Raw genomic sequence first — 15616 nt, 5'->3', positions numbered from 1 at the left:
TCATGAAACCAGTTTGTCTTTGACAGAATATGTGAGGAGTAACAGACGCTTCCTGTTTGAGACATGAAGCAGCTGATGTGGGTTTTAAATGTGTTGGACAGATGTTAGACTGGTAACCAGTCTGTGTCTGCAGGGGGATCTACCTGGCCGCTGTCTTCTACCATAAGGACAGTTTACTGGTGACGGCGGAGGACCAGATCCCCATCGTGGAGGTGGACGATTCCTACAGCAGCTCCCTCATGCAAGACTTCCACTGGTTCACCAAGGTGCACTAATCACACTTCCTCCTCACACTGTCAGTGGATTAAACAGATCAAAATATCCAACAGATGACTTTCTTTCATCTCATTAATAGGTGTAAAAACAGTAATTAAAACATATCAAACAACAGCTGTGACCTGTAATGACCGACGGGGCTCCATCTGCGGATCTGAAGGGTCGAGGGGGCTCATACCAGTTCAGTAGTGCAGATATGTAACTGGGAGCAAGGCTGTTTAAAGCTATAATATGTAATTATTCCACATTAAAATGTCTAATAACAACTAGACCTATGTTATATATGTTGTTGAGTTGTGTACGTACATTATCCCAAATGTTTCCAACAATGTTCAAACTCAGAGAAATCTGTAATTTAATCAAAGTAACGGACCGTTTCATTTGGTCGCCTGTCGATGACGTCATACCTCCTCTACCAAAGAGTAAACACGCACCAGATGCATACGGCGGCGCTGTGTTTGTCCGCTACAATGGCGTCTACCAAAGAGTAACTTACACACATACAAGATAATACATCGGCGTTGTGGTTGTTCCACACAAACTGTTATAAATGGACTTTTATTCAGTTTTAAGCCACATTTTCATGATAAATTTAGGTGGTTTTTAACTATATCTTTTAGCCGGAAGAAGGATTTTAGTCGTTGGACGTCTGAATCTTAAGTTATCAGAGAAATAAACTGGACAAACGTTAGCAGCAGCTCGGCTAACAGCCCCTCCAGGAAGTCCAGTGGTCACCAAACATCGTCGGAGAAACACTGATTTTTTTTAGGTGAAACAGTTTTATTCAGTGTTTTTACCTGTAATCTCCGGGTCTGTTTGTTCTGGAGAGGAGGAGACCTCTGCAGGTAAAAACATCCTGAATGATGAACACTGGAGTAATCCTATCCCTGTGAAGCTGGTTATTTAACAACGAAGACAACAACTCCCATGATCCCTTGCTACTTCACACCATCATCACACTCCGTCTTTTGTTATTGTTTTGAATGAGACGCCTAGCGGCTGAAATGACATACTGTGCGTTTAAGGGCTTAAAGGTAAGTAATAACATCTTAAAATCAATAGGAAGGCTAACTGGGAGCCAGTGTGCTCGTACCTTTTAGTCCCAGTAATGAGACGAGCAGCAGCGTTTTGGACCAGTTGGAGACTGGCTTCACAGCTTCACAACATTTTTGACTTGATTCTGAAACAGAGGTTGGAGTCAGATATGACCCCCAGACTCCCAGCAGCCTTTGTAACGTTCGTCGACAGATCGGAAAGGTTTTCTCCAAAAGAGCTGACAGAGTCCGGTGGACTGAACAGAACGACCTCGGATTTGTCGTCATTGAATTTAAGAAACTTCTAGGACATCCAGGATTTAATCCCATCCAGGTTAGCAGCTGTCACACTGCAGCCGTTTCTCTTGTCAAAGTGAAACACACATTTGTTACAGAGATCAAGAGGAACTTCATTAATATTATATTATAATATTCCTTTTAGATTCAAGAGTTCTGCAGGCAGAAACACGTTATACAGTGCTGCTTTGTTCGTCTGCTGTTTGCTGTTATTGTTTGTGTTTTAACTTGAATATCTTTACAGTGGAAATAAACTTTACTGTGTTTTTATGCTTGATAATTGAGCTGTATGTCAGGACTGGGTGACTGCAGTCTTTTATTTATTGTAAATCTATTCAACATCTCCAGCAGCTGTTAAAATCACCACACAGAGCGGAGAAGCTGCTGCATGTAGAGCATCAGAGATCAAACCTGACCCCACCGTGAGTCCAAAACATCTGGCTGAGTTATGAGAGAAACAAGGAGCGTGTCAGTCCTGATTTCACGAAGCATTTCAGCTCTTTAGTCTGAGAGAAGTTTAGTGAAAGTCCAGATGATCCTGAGTCACCGAGACCTGCTCACAAGCTGCAGGAAACGTGTCTCCTTGCATCAGGATTTAGGAAAAATTCAACGACAATGAAGTTTGTAAGACATGTTTTGATGGCGGCAGGAAGTTAATAAGGATCCAGTCAGCGTAACAAAATATTAAAAAACACAATAACAGCAGAGATGATGGTTTCTCCACCACCTGAACGCTGGAAAAATGCAGTTTCAGAATATAAACACTGTCTGTCAGAATTATTCATCAAACCACAAATATTCTTCAGGCCTCGTTAACATTAAATATTCACTAACTGCAATAAATACAGGAATGAAGCTGGTTTCACAGTTAGTAGAGTTACAGTATTAACACAGGAAGGTCACCTGTCGACCAATCACTGTGGAGATAGACGCCTCCTCTTATCTCAGCTGGAACTTTAGTGTCATTTAGACATTTAGAAGGACTCTGTTTTTGGTTCTTGAGAGCTGTTTGAAATGAATCTGGAGCTGTTGTCATAGCAACAAGTCCCCAAACCTGCAGACGTGCAGCGTATTGAGCTGATCACAAGGAGACGTTTTAAGGTTTAACCCCAAACATAAATGAATTTCTTCTTTTCAGATTAATAATGAAAGAATGTTGATGAGAACATGCAGGTTATTGATAAATCAGCATGATAAAATATACAACTAAATCAAAGTTTGTGTGCTAAAAAGGAATTTAAATGTAGTTTTAGATACTCTGAGCAAAAAGACATAAACTCACTAACTAAAAGATAAAGACTTAAAAGGTTTCATTGTGTAAAGAAACATCATGGAGCTCAATGTAGTTGCCCCAGTGCATGCTGGGAGGGTTCCCAACGCACCTACCTCGTTTAACAGCGGTCACATGATCAGCACTCAACCAATCACATGAATGCTGATCGTGGCTTCAACTCTCATTCGAGATAACGTCGTCCAGGACGAACGAATCCATCAAACCGCCTTCAAAGACCCAAATTTAGCAGCATGTTAGCTTGAATCAGTCAAACTAACTTCAGATAAATGTCTCCAAAACTAACTGCTGCTGAAACCACGATGTTTCCTCTACATGTCTGTTCTGTTTCCACACCTGTTCAGTAGAAATGTTATTCTCTCAGAGATCATTCAGTAGAGTAATCAGCTGTTAAATGCTTGTTGGGTTTCCTCAGGTGGATTTTAAATGCATGACTCTCCTCTGCAGGCTTCATGACTTTCTCTCCGTGTAGTAAAGTTTCTGTGTGTGTGTGTGTGTGTGTGTGTGTGTGTGTGTGTGTGTGTGCAGCTGTCCTGTATGTGGGAGGACGTCCGGTGGCTGAGACAGAGTATGTCCGTGTCGATGTCGTCGTCCTCCACGCTGCAGGCGCGCCACAAGATGCTCACCGCCGCCGGGCAGCTGCAGGTCAGCACTGCAAAAACTCATTACATCATCATCATCATTATTATTATTATTATTATTATATTATTATTATATATGTCGATGGGTTGGACAAAATATTAGGAACAGCTTTCAAGTTTGTTTTAATCTTCTCCAAATTTCACACTGTAAAGTCTGGACTGAAGTTCTCCTCTGGTGTTTTTACGCTCTTCTGTTTTGCAACAATTCATTTGTAAAGTCTCATAAACGTAAAAGTTTACTTTGAGCTTTTGTAACATAAACCCAAAAGCCACAAGCTCAAAAAAGAGTCGTATCCAAGTCAGCAGCTGACATACGTTGTGATTGATGATCATAGGCGGAGTTTTAGCAACACTGAGCCCAAAACTTCAAACATTCATCATAAAAACGTAGCAGAGACTTTAATATTGCAGAATGTGAAGAAGCCGAACATCTTCTCCTCTTCACGGATGTAAACGGGTTTGTTTACTTGCTCCGCCTGCAGAACCTCCTGGGAACTCACAACCTGGGCCGGGTCCACTACGAGCCCATCAAGGATCGCCACGGCAACGTGCTGCTGGTGACCATCCGCGACATGGAGAGCCAGCACTCGCTGTTCAGCGGGAAGTGGATGCAGGTGACCAAACTGCAGAGCCAGAGGAAGTCTCTGTCCACACCTGAGGAGCCGTACGCCCTCGACATCCTCATCATCACCATACAGGTGAGGAAGGACGCTGACGTGCGGAGTGTTGGTTGGATGTTGACTGGTGTCGGTGTTAACGGAGCTTTTATCCTCTGACCTGCAGGACATCCTGGCGTACCAGCGGCGCAGCACTCACCGGCTGGCCCCGGGTCTCTATCTGGGCTACCTGAAGCTCAGCAGCTCCGTAGACCAGATCAAAGTCCTGGTTTCCCAGCGGACCCCCAACATGCTGTGTCACACCCGCATACGAGACAACGCCAACGTGTCCAGGTACGCCACACACGCCACACACACGTCGTCACACACAAACGTCGTCACACACACACGTCGTCACACACACACACATGTTGTCACACACACGTCGTCACACACACACACGTCGTCACACACACACGTCGTCACACACACACACGTCGTCACACACACACACGTCGTCACACTGCTGCTTTCAGGTAAATAATCTATCAGCAGGAAACGAAGGTGTGAATCAGTTGTTCAACTGTGTTTTGAGGCAGAAGCTCAGTTTTTTTACTTGTACACACTGAAACACAGAGCCGGCTGTTTGTGTTTCCACCACATCTGAGGAACCAGGTCGATCCTGCAGATTAGACCCATGAGGAAGTAAAAACAACAACACAGATCTTTTGTGTTGTTGTTTGTGTTTCCTGCTGTGTGAGTTTGATGTGATGAATGAATGAAAAGCAGAAATGCAGCGAGCGTCTGCTGACTGTTTGATGCTTTTATTTCTGCATCAGAAACATTTTATTTCTATCATTCAGCAGCTTTGTTCTCACTACTGCTGCTCTCTCTCTTCATTCACTCTCTAGCTCGCTTGACCACCACTCTCTCTCTCTCTCTCTTTTGTAAAAACAACTTCTCTAACTTTAGTTTTAACATTAATAAAGGAAGAGAGAAGTCCTTCTCTTTGTCTTAAAGTGATAGGAGAGTACTTCATAGTTTTATGAATGAAGTGGTTACACATGTTGAAGGTGTGTGGTGATGGTCGTCCCTGTAAACTCCGCCCCCAGAGCGCCTGTACTTCTGGGCAGTGACCCTGGTTCCTGCGGTGGAAACACAACTAGAGGAACTTGAGGTCCTCAAAAGGTTCTTAGTCCCCGAGGGAAAGTTCCTGCAGTGGAAACGCAGCTCTAAACATTCTGGATGGCGTTTTGGAAAAGCTTCATCTTCAGAGGAGAAAGTTTGAGGCTGAAATCAAGAGAAAAAGATGTTTACAGATTTAAACGGCCGAGTGAGGACACACGCTCACTGTTTGTTTGTATGGAGAGAGAGAATTTAGCTGAGTTTACCTGCTGATGACTCGAGTCTGTGAAACACAGAGAACAACAGTTCATATTCAACATAAACCTGATTTAACCTTAAAGAGAAAAAAATACTCAGTAAGATAAATAAAGCACTCACACACACCCGGAGGCTGCGGCGGCTGAATGGGCAGAAAGAGAGTCGTGACGGAGAGATGGAACCGATGTTCTCAACCCGAGGACCTCCGAGGAAGAAGAGGAGGAGGAGGAGGAGGAGGAGGGAACATTCAGATGACTCACAAACAGCTTGATGCTTTTCAACACACTATGATTCATTCACTATTATTCTCATTATACACACGTTCACAACACTTTCATCCTCTACAAGATGACTGTTTGGTATATTTAGTTCAAGTTAGTGAAAGTTTTTTTGTCACTACGGCTGCAATCAATTAATCTGCCGATCACTAATCGATCAATCTAAAAACCTTCAGATGTTAAATTTACTGTCACATAAGACAAAGAAAAACAGCAAACTGTCACATATAAGAAGCTGAAACTAAACAATGTTTGACATTTTTGTCTGAAAAAATGATTGATTATCAACATAGCTGCTGATTAATGTTCTTTTGATTGACTAATTGATTAATTGACGAATCGTTGCAGCTCTGTTTGTCATACAGTTTATCCTTTTATCAAATCTTACATATCTGTCAAATCAAACATCTGCAGAAACTAAAGTCTAAATAAACAAAAAAACAGAAGAAGAAGAAAATAGTGAGCAGAATGTTTGTGGTGAATGAAATGGAGGAAGAGCTGATTGATGAACTGTTCTGCATATGAACGGTACCGGCAGAACATGTGACTGCTGGCGTTCTGGTGGGATTAGCAGAGTCGTTATTGATCTGTGGTTCAGTGTGATTGTGTGATTAGTGGAGTGGTCGTGTATTTTCATATTAAAACCATCATTTTTGATCAACTTAAACTGATTAATTGACAGTTCAGTGTGTTAAGATGCTGTAAAATAGTGTAAAAAGTGTTTCCTGTTTTCTGAGGTATAAAAGTATTTGTGTGGATAAAAATCAAATGTAAACAGACTGAGTGAATAAATGATGACATCATGAACCATGTGACCGAAACGTCACTGAAGAGCTGAAAACATCAGATCCATCGTTTGAGTTTTGACTGTCTCTCTTTCAATGACATCATGTTGTTTCTTCTTCTTCTGCGACGGTTTAACGGCACCGTCTGGAGGATTAGCGCCACCTGCTGATTATCTGCTGGTGTCAATTTGACTTTTTAGGAAATTTGGATGGAAACTTGACTTCAGTAATAAAGTTTATGTTCCTTCCTGACTGTAAAATCTGTCCAAGTTGGTTCAAATAATCTTTGTTTGGTGTCAGCTGGTCGTCAGCAAACTTTATCTACAGCAGATGTAGATGAAGTTGTGTCATTTTAACCAGAGACAGCGACACTACAGATGTTTTCTGTTGATCTTTGCTTATAAAAAGAGTGAGGAGAGATTCGTTAGTGTGTGAGCTGAGTGTTTTATAGTGTCGACATTGACAGTAAAGGTGTGAGCGTGTGGGAACTTCAAAAAAATGCAAGAATCTGTGTCTTCATCTGAGGAATGAGAGCTGTTTGCACCTCTCACATGTTGTCAACATGGACACTAATCTGCCTGTGTGTGTGTGTGTGTGTGTGTGTGTGTGTGTGTGTAATGTAATATCAGCTCTGGACGTGTGCACGTGTGTCTTTTGTGTTCGATCCAATCTGATTGGCTGGGAGCTCGGGGCAGGTAGAAATATCTCTGCTCTTTGGGCTCCAGCGCAGGAATTTCTGGATGCTGCGTCTCCACCTCGGACAGATTGGAAAGTGTGAAGTGAGAGACAAACGGAGGAAACACTGGACCGCTGTGTGTGTGTGTGTGTGTGTGTGTGTGTGTGTGTGTGTGTGTTGTGCTGCCTCTGGAAGCAGATTTGGATCCGATGGAAGAAATGAATCCGCCAGAGAGTCGTGTAGCTTCGTGAAATATTTGGTTGAAGGTTTGGCTGTTGAGAGACCTTTTAGGGGGAAACAGGAGAACGTTGTCATGTGTGAGAAGACGAATGACGGGAAGAAAGGCAAAAGATATGAAATGAAAATGAAAACGTAACAACAGAAGAGGAGAAATAAAAGCTGCTCGCGGTGGTGGTTTGATTTATTTGTCTGTTTTGGACGAGAGGTGATGACTCTGAGACGGACGCACACACACACACACACGCAGTTTAACATCCTGTAAATGTGTCAACAGAGGCAACAAGAACAGATGAAGATGTGAACCGAGCCGAGGGCTTAAACTAGTTTTACTTCACTTTTTCCTCATCGTCAGGTGTTTACCTTCACCTGACCAGGACGTCTACATTAATCTAAGTCTAAAGTACCTCCGTCAACATTAAAACGCTCCTCCTACTGGGCATGTGCAGAAGACAGACGAGCAAGTCAGCCGCAGAAAACCAGCGAAGAAGAAACGTTAGCAGCTTCCTGACCTTTAGTTTATTGCAGCAGATTCCAACAGTTTGAGCAGAGAAAGGTGGAAGATAGATACGTTAAACTCTGAATAAGCTGTCAAAGGAGACAATAAAGAGAGCAACACTCGCATGAAGCCGTCCGCCGTTGTTGTTGTTGTTGTTGTTGTTGTTGTTGTTATTGTTGTGTTTCTTCTTCTTCTTCTTCTTCCAATGAAACACCGCACTACTGCCACCATCTGTTCTGTCAGCAATATGACAGCGTTTCTACAAAGCTCCGTTTTCAGGGGAGAAAAACGTTGTTTTAGTCTGAACGGAGGAACAAAACAGAGAGAAGAAGATGCAGCTTACTGTGGACGTGGTCTTAGTCTACGTTTCAGTAACACTGCTGGTGAAGCCGAGGACGAAGAGTCGCACCTTCACTGTTTTATTGCTTCACACTCAAACACAGTCAATCACAGCTCATTACACTTTCACTCCTTGTGTCTTCACCGTTCAAATAAAAGATCTACAAACTGAACTCATTCACAGCTGTTGGCTAAAAGGCAACTTCATAAAAATAACTTACAGTAGTTCGTCTGCTTGTATTGTAAGAAGATAATAAGTGAAGAAGCTCATAAAACAACAACCGTCTTTAAAAGAATTCATCAAACTCTCCACAGCAGACAGAAAAACAACATAAAACCGATAGAAAAGTGAAGAGAATGAACCAACCTTATATAACATTATTACACCCTTCATTAATATTCATCAAAACATAACTTCTACTTATTGATCAGATGTTGAAAAACACATTTAAGAATCACTTCAGTATCAGTTACTTTCCTGTTTATCACAGAATTTTCCTTCAGATTCAACGTCAACTACAATGACTTTAATAACTGATAATTAAAGGAGCATACCGGGTTGTTTTACGTGTTTTAGCCCAATAATCATCTGCTTACAGATTCTGTTATTTCCAAAACATACAAACACATTTTAGCTTTTCTAAGAATTTTCAGAATTCTCTAAATATTCAAAATTAAATGTTCAGGTTCAAAATTCAGTGTTTCACTCAGCAAAGCACACATTTACAACTCACAGTAGTCTATAAATTCACTAGTAAAACAATCTTCTGCTGCGTTTATGTGCTGTCGTGTAGAAATGTCTCCACCACTCTTTTATATAACTTTTACATACGATTCAATACAACTAACTGTTGTCACAAGTTTTTACGACATTAATAATTATTCCCTGTTGAGTTTCCAAACATCACAGCTGGTGAATGCAGCACTATGTGGTAGCTGAATGGAGAAGCTCTGTTGTCAGATCTTCACTTCAGCACCTGAACACACCACCAGGAAGGATTCACAGATCACTTTGTGTTTTTTGTTATGATGCATATTAGTTGATTCTGAAAGCGAATTAAAATGACCTGAAACTAACAGAAGTAAAAACTCATTTAAATATTAAAGCAGTAAAAAGTAAGCAGCTGATTGGATGGTTCAGTGTTGATTATCAGTGATGAATCGATGTTCTCGGTCTCTTTGCCGTTCAGGGAGGAGTGGGACTGGATCCAGACGCTGTCGGCTGCAGGTGAGAAGGAGCGCACCGGGGAGGAGGGCGAGGAGGCGGAGCCCAGGGCGGAAAGCCACGCCCCTTTGCTGTACTATGAGCTGCAGACGGCGATCAAATCCCTGCTGAAACACATCAACCTACCTCTGCACCAGGTAACACATTAACATACTTCTGCACCAGGTAACACATTAACATACCTCTGCACCAGGTAACACATTAACATACCTCTACACCAGGTAACACATTAACATACCTCTACACCAGGTAACACATTAACATACCTCTGCACCAGGTAACACATTAACATACCTCTACACCAGGTAACACATTAACATACCTCTATACCAGGTAACACATCAACCTACCTCTGCACCAGGTAACACATCAACATACCTCTACACCAGGTAACACATCAACATACCTCTACACCAGGTAACACATCAACATACCTCTACACCAGGTAACACATTAACATACCTCTGCACCAGGTAACACATTAACATACCTCTATACCAGGTAACACATTAACATACCTCTGCACTAGGTAACACATTAACATACCTCTGCACCAGGTAACACATTAACATACCTCTACACCAGGTAACACATTAACATACCTCTACACCAGGTAACACATTAACATACCTCTGCACCAGGTAACACATTAACATACCTCTACACCAGGTAACACATTAACATACCTCTATACCAGGTAACACATCAACCTACCTCTGCACCAGGTAACACATCAACATACCTCTACACCAGGTAACACATCAACATACCTCTACACCAGGTAACACATCAACATACCTCTACACCAGGTAACACATTAACATACCTCTGCACCAGGTAACACATTAACATACCTCTACACCAGGTAACACATTAACATACCTCTGCACCAGGTAACACATTAACATACCTCTGCACCAGGTAACATATCAACATACCTCTACACCAGGTAACACATTAACATATCTCTACACCAGGTAACACATTAACATACCTCTACACCAGGTAACACATCAACCTACCTCTACACCAGGTAACACATTAACATACCTCTATACCAGGTAACACATTAACATACCTCTACACCAGGTAACACATTAACATACCTCTGCACCAGGTAACACATTAACATACCTCTATACCAGGTAACACATTAACATACCTCTACACCAGATAACACATTAACATACCTCTGCACCAGGTAACACATTAACATACCTCTGCACCAGGTAACATATCAACATACCTCTACACCAGGTAACACATTAACATATCTCTACACCAGGTAACACATTAACATATCTCTACACCAGGTAACACATTAACATACCTCTACACCAGGTAACACATTAACATACCTCTACACCAGGTAACACATTAACATACCTCTGCACCAGGTAACACATTAACATACCTCTGCACCAGGTAACACATCAACATACCTCTACACCAGGTAACACATCAACATACCTCTACACCAGGTAACACATCAACATACCTCTGCACCAGGTAACACATTAACATACCTCTACACCAGGTAACACATCAACATACCTCTACACCAGGTAACACATCAACATACCTCTGCACCAGGTAACACATTAACATACCTCTACACCAGGTAACACATCAACATACCTCTACACCAGGTAACACATTAACATACCTCTGCACCAGGTAACACATTAACATATCTCTACACCAGGTAACATATCAACATACCTCTACACCAGGTAACACATTAACATATCTCTACACCAGGTAACACATTAACATACCTCTACACCAGGTAACACATTAACATACCTCTACACCAGGTAACACATCAACCTACCTCTACACCAGGTAACACATTAACATACCTCTACACCAGGTAACACATTAACATACCTCTGCACCAGGTAACACATTAACATATCTCTACACCAGGTAACACATTAACATACCTCTGCACCAGGTAACATATCAACATACCTCTACACCAGGTAACACATTAACATACCTCTGCACCAGGTAACACAACATCTTAATGCTTCATCTGCCGTGTCGCTAACAACAGTCTTACAAGATAATTAAGAATAACGAGCTGTTGTGTCTTTTAACAGTTTTACTGTTATCATGAACCTTTATCACAGTTAAACTAGTTATCACTTACAGTTCCAGCAGATTAAACCTCAGAGCGACTTTGTGTTAGAAATCAGGACTTTTCTGTGAATCGGCTCATTCGGCTCAATGTTTCAACCATCTGTCCATTATTTATAAAATTCCTTCATTTACTCGGCAGAAGAGGAAGAAAGTCAAGCAATAATAATCAATAATAATCAATAATAATAGTAAAACAGGCTCAAATACAGACAGTGATGTTTCAGTCGTTCCTTCATCAAAATCTTGTGTTTCTCACGTTGTCGGTACGAAAATCTGTTCACACAGTCACATGATGATGTCTCACCTGTGTGTGTGTGTGTGTGTGTGTGTGTGTGTGTGTGTGTGTGTGTGTGTGTGTGTGCGTGCGCAGGCCCGTCACTTCCGTCTCTACAGTCAGGAGGTGGTGGAGCTCGGTCACGGCGTCTCCTTCCTGCTGCTGCTGCCGGCCGCCGACGATGTTTGCTCCGCCCCCGGCCAGTCCAACCCCTACACCCCGCTGTCAGGGTTCCTCCACCTCCCCCTGCAGATGTTCGAGCTCGGTAACAACGCACGCACGCGCACACACACACACACACACACACACACACACACACACACACACACACACACACACACTTAAAAGAGGAAAATCCCATCTTAAATTTCCTGGTTCTGGACGGTGTTTAAACTCATGGGGAAACGACAGGATCTGGTCTTTTTCTCCTGATGGTTTTATTTGTTTCTGTCAGCATATCGGTTCCCAAACAGGCTGATATGTTGCTGTTAGCATGTTTCCAAAAACATTTTCACACAAAAGTCAAATTTCACACTGAGCCGAAGAAATGCAGCTGAAAGAAACTCAGAGATGCACTTTAAAATACGAGGACACTGAAAAAACAGCTGTGATTATTACTGAAGAATGAGCCACATACTGGACTCAAATCACTGACCAGCAGGTGACGTTCACCTCACAACAACTTCCCCACAGACACAAGTACAGTCGCGTGTCTTAAACCAACAGTCAGGAGCCCAAATGAACATTAAAGCTGTTTTTCTTGCTGTAATCATTCCTCCTGTTCATACTGACCAGTAGAAGATCCCTTCATAATGACCTTACAATGGAAGTGATGGAGGACAAAATCCACAGTCCTCCTTCTGTGCAAAAAATGTATTTCAAAGTTTATCTGAAGCTAATATGAAGCTTCAGCGTCCAAATGAGTCAAATCAAGTAGATATCTTTCAACGTTACAGTCTTTTTAGTGCCAAAGTTCCTCTTTTTGTTACTATACTTCCACCTGCAGCTCAACAGGGAAACACTGTCCGAGGAAACACAAAGAGGGAATTTGATGCTAAAAAGACTGTAAATGTGTCAGATATCCACTTGATATGACTAACTCAGACTGATGAAGCTGAATAGAAGCTTCACACAGACTTTTAAATGACTGTGTGGACACACTGTGGGTTTTATCCTCCATCACTTCCATTGAAAGCACATTTGAAGGATCTTTTAATATCCAGTATGAACAGGAGGAATGATTACAGACACCTGACTACTGGTTTAAGACACACTGGGAACACTGGGAACCTGTTGTTTAACTTTGCTTTGGGCTGTCATTAGTTGGTTCATGAGACAAAGCGACTGGTGAACTGATTCTTCAGCAGTAACGCAGCGAAGCTTCATGCAGGTTGTGTGTTCAGGAGGATCAGCAGAGACAGACTGAGCTGTGTTACTATCACACACACACACACATACACACACACATACGTCTGCAGGGAGAAGCACTAAATCAGTCTGCAGGCTCCAGCAGGACGGCCTCTCTGCTGACCCCCAAACACACACACAAGAATGTGTCAATAACACCCATACACACTGCACAATACTCTCTCTTTGTACACACACACTGACCTCCTCACCAGCTGCTGCACACACTCACACTTTTTAATATCAACCTCTGAACATGGAACCGTTTCTCTGTTTGACCTGAAACACTGAAAACCAAAATTTCGCCCAAAAACAACCTGATTTTCACTCGTCATCATTCAGATTTTTCATCCTTCAACATCCAAAAGTTTCTTCTGCAGGGAGACACTGATCACACAGCCGACAGTGAGGCAGATTATTTTATCATGAGCTCAGTTCAGGAAATCCTGGACCGCATGCAAATATAGAGCTGATGCATTTAAATCATTGTAGTACAGAATGTTGTGAATTGTGTTTGTAAAATCAGATTTTGTGTTTAATTTCACACATTTTCATATTCAAATTCATATATTTGTTGTTGTTTTTAATTGAAAACTGAGTCAGTAGAGGCAGATCTTGTTTTCCAGGGATTTTCTTCGTTGTCAATCTGGTTTGGTTTATTGATAACAGTCAAATATGTTATAAATACAACATATCAGACTTTGTCAGAGACACAACAGTAAAGTTTCTCAACTTATTAATGTTTCTACTGTCCAACAAAGTGTCAACAAGCAGCCGTCAGACTTCTCTTCTTCTTCTCTTCAGTTCATTTCTGCACCTACAAAGAGAAGTTCATCAGTCTGTACTGCCGCCTGTCCTCCGTCCTGGACCTGGACGCCCTCATTACCCAGCAGGCACTGCGGGAGGCCATCACTGACGGCGAGGTGGCCACGGCCAAACAGAGACATCAGCTCATACTGGACTACATCCAGGTAAGAAACACGCCGCCACACCTGCAGGTGAAGGAGGGTCGTCCATTCAGCATTTTTCTATTTTTAAAAGATAAAAACACAGGATCACTGATCACAGGAGGCCAAAAAAGTTTGTCTTATGACTTTAGCACCAGACAGTCCCAACCCTCACTGGACTGGTCTAACTGGTGAAGACAAACACTCCAAATGTTACTGGCTTAATGTTGACGTACAGTACTCTACATCATCAACAGAAAAACATTTACAAGACTTCATTCTGCTTTAATCAGGCTGAATAAATGTTAGTGGATCTGAACAGTAGACAGACTGAACTAAACTCTGACTCACCGCTGCTGACGTGTTTTTATTGTTTTCATTTCAACACTTTTTGCTGTTGTAGAAGCACCATATAAGGAAGTTTTCCTACATCTATTAGATAATTCTTCCTTGAATGTTTCATGGCTGAATCAGCGCATCATGTTTACATAAACTAGTTACCGGACACTTGTGCTGCGTCTCAAATGGCATTCTTCTGTAATTACACGTAACATTTTGAGTGCATAAGTGCGTTCACACTGAGAAGTCTGGGGAAATGCACTGTGAGAACCCGGATGGTGCACTCGAAACGGTCAAAAAGTTGAGTGTGGAACTATGGACACTTCTCGCCCTCAATGGCCGCCATCTTGGCTACGTAGCGGAAGGGGAGGAACCACTTTTCAAACTGGAATTGGCAGCCGAGTACGTTGTAACTACAGTGAACATCACCACATTATACTAATGTAAGTTATACATGTGTTTTTTTAGCACTAAGCACCACTAAACTGTTGTCTGATGTAAGCCATCAGTATGTTTTTTTGGGTTAATTTAGCTGTAATGATTTGGTAGCACGAATGCTAACGCTAGCTAATGCTAACGCTAGCTAATGCTAACGCTAACTAATGCTAATTTGCGATCGTCATTTCCGGTAAGCGCACAATGGCTGTGTTTGATTTGAGACAACACTACGCAGCTTTAGAGCGTTTCTCCTGTTTCTCTATAGATTCTACATATGGATGATGTCATGCGCTTTAAAATCAATTTTCTAGGCTTGTGGAAAATTTTACGGATACAAATTCATAATAAAAAGAGTAATAACTGAGCTTGTTTGCAGTTGGAGGTGTTTTATAATGGAGGTCTGTGCAGTACTGGGAGAGACCACTGGGACAAACTGGCAGCAAGTAATAAATGTATCACTATAATCCATATATGATACACTGTATGTTTGCTTTCTTCAGTAATACACA

The 15616-nt window shown here is 41.9% G+C and overlaps 1 protein-coding gene across 7 annotated transcripts in view; it reads left to right on the top strand.

The window, feature by feature from the left end:
- ankfn1 (ankyrin repeat and fibronectin type III domain containing 1) overlaps positions 1-15616 on the top strand; it is a 131356-nt gene that overhangs the window by 104193 nt on the left and 11547 nt on the right. For all 7 annotated transcript variants that reach the window (XM_042396734.1, XM_042396733.1, XM_042396737.1 and 4 more), the window contains exons 16-22: positions 134-266; positions 3427-3543; positions 4022-4237; positions 4323-4489; positions 9523-9694; positions 12073-12241; positions 14188-14354. In XM_042396734.1, coding sequence (XP_042252668.1) covers positions 134-266; positions 3427-3543; positions 4022-4237; positions 4323-4489; positions 9523-9694; positions 12073-12241; positions 14188-14354 — 1141 coding nt within the window. The remainder of the gene's footprint in view (positions 1-133; positions 267-3426; positions 3544-4021; positions 4238-4322; positions 4490-9522; positions 9695-12072; positions 12242-14187; positions 14355-15616) is intronic.

This window comes from Thunnus maccoyii, chromosome 20 (genome assembly GCF_910596095.1).
Source record: "Thunnus maccoyii chromosome 20, fThuMac1.1, whole genome shotgun sequence".
Taxonomy (NCBI): domain Eukaryota; kingdom Metazoa; phylum Chordata; class Actinopteri; order Scombriformes; family Scombridae; genus Thunnus; species Thunnus maccoyii.
This window is presented reverse-complemented; position numbering and strand designations above follow the sequence as displayed.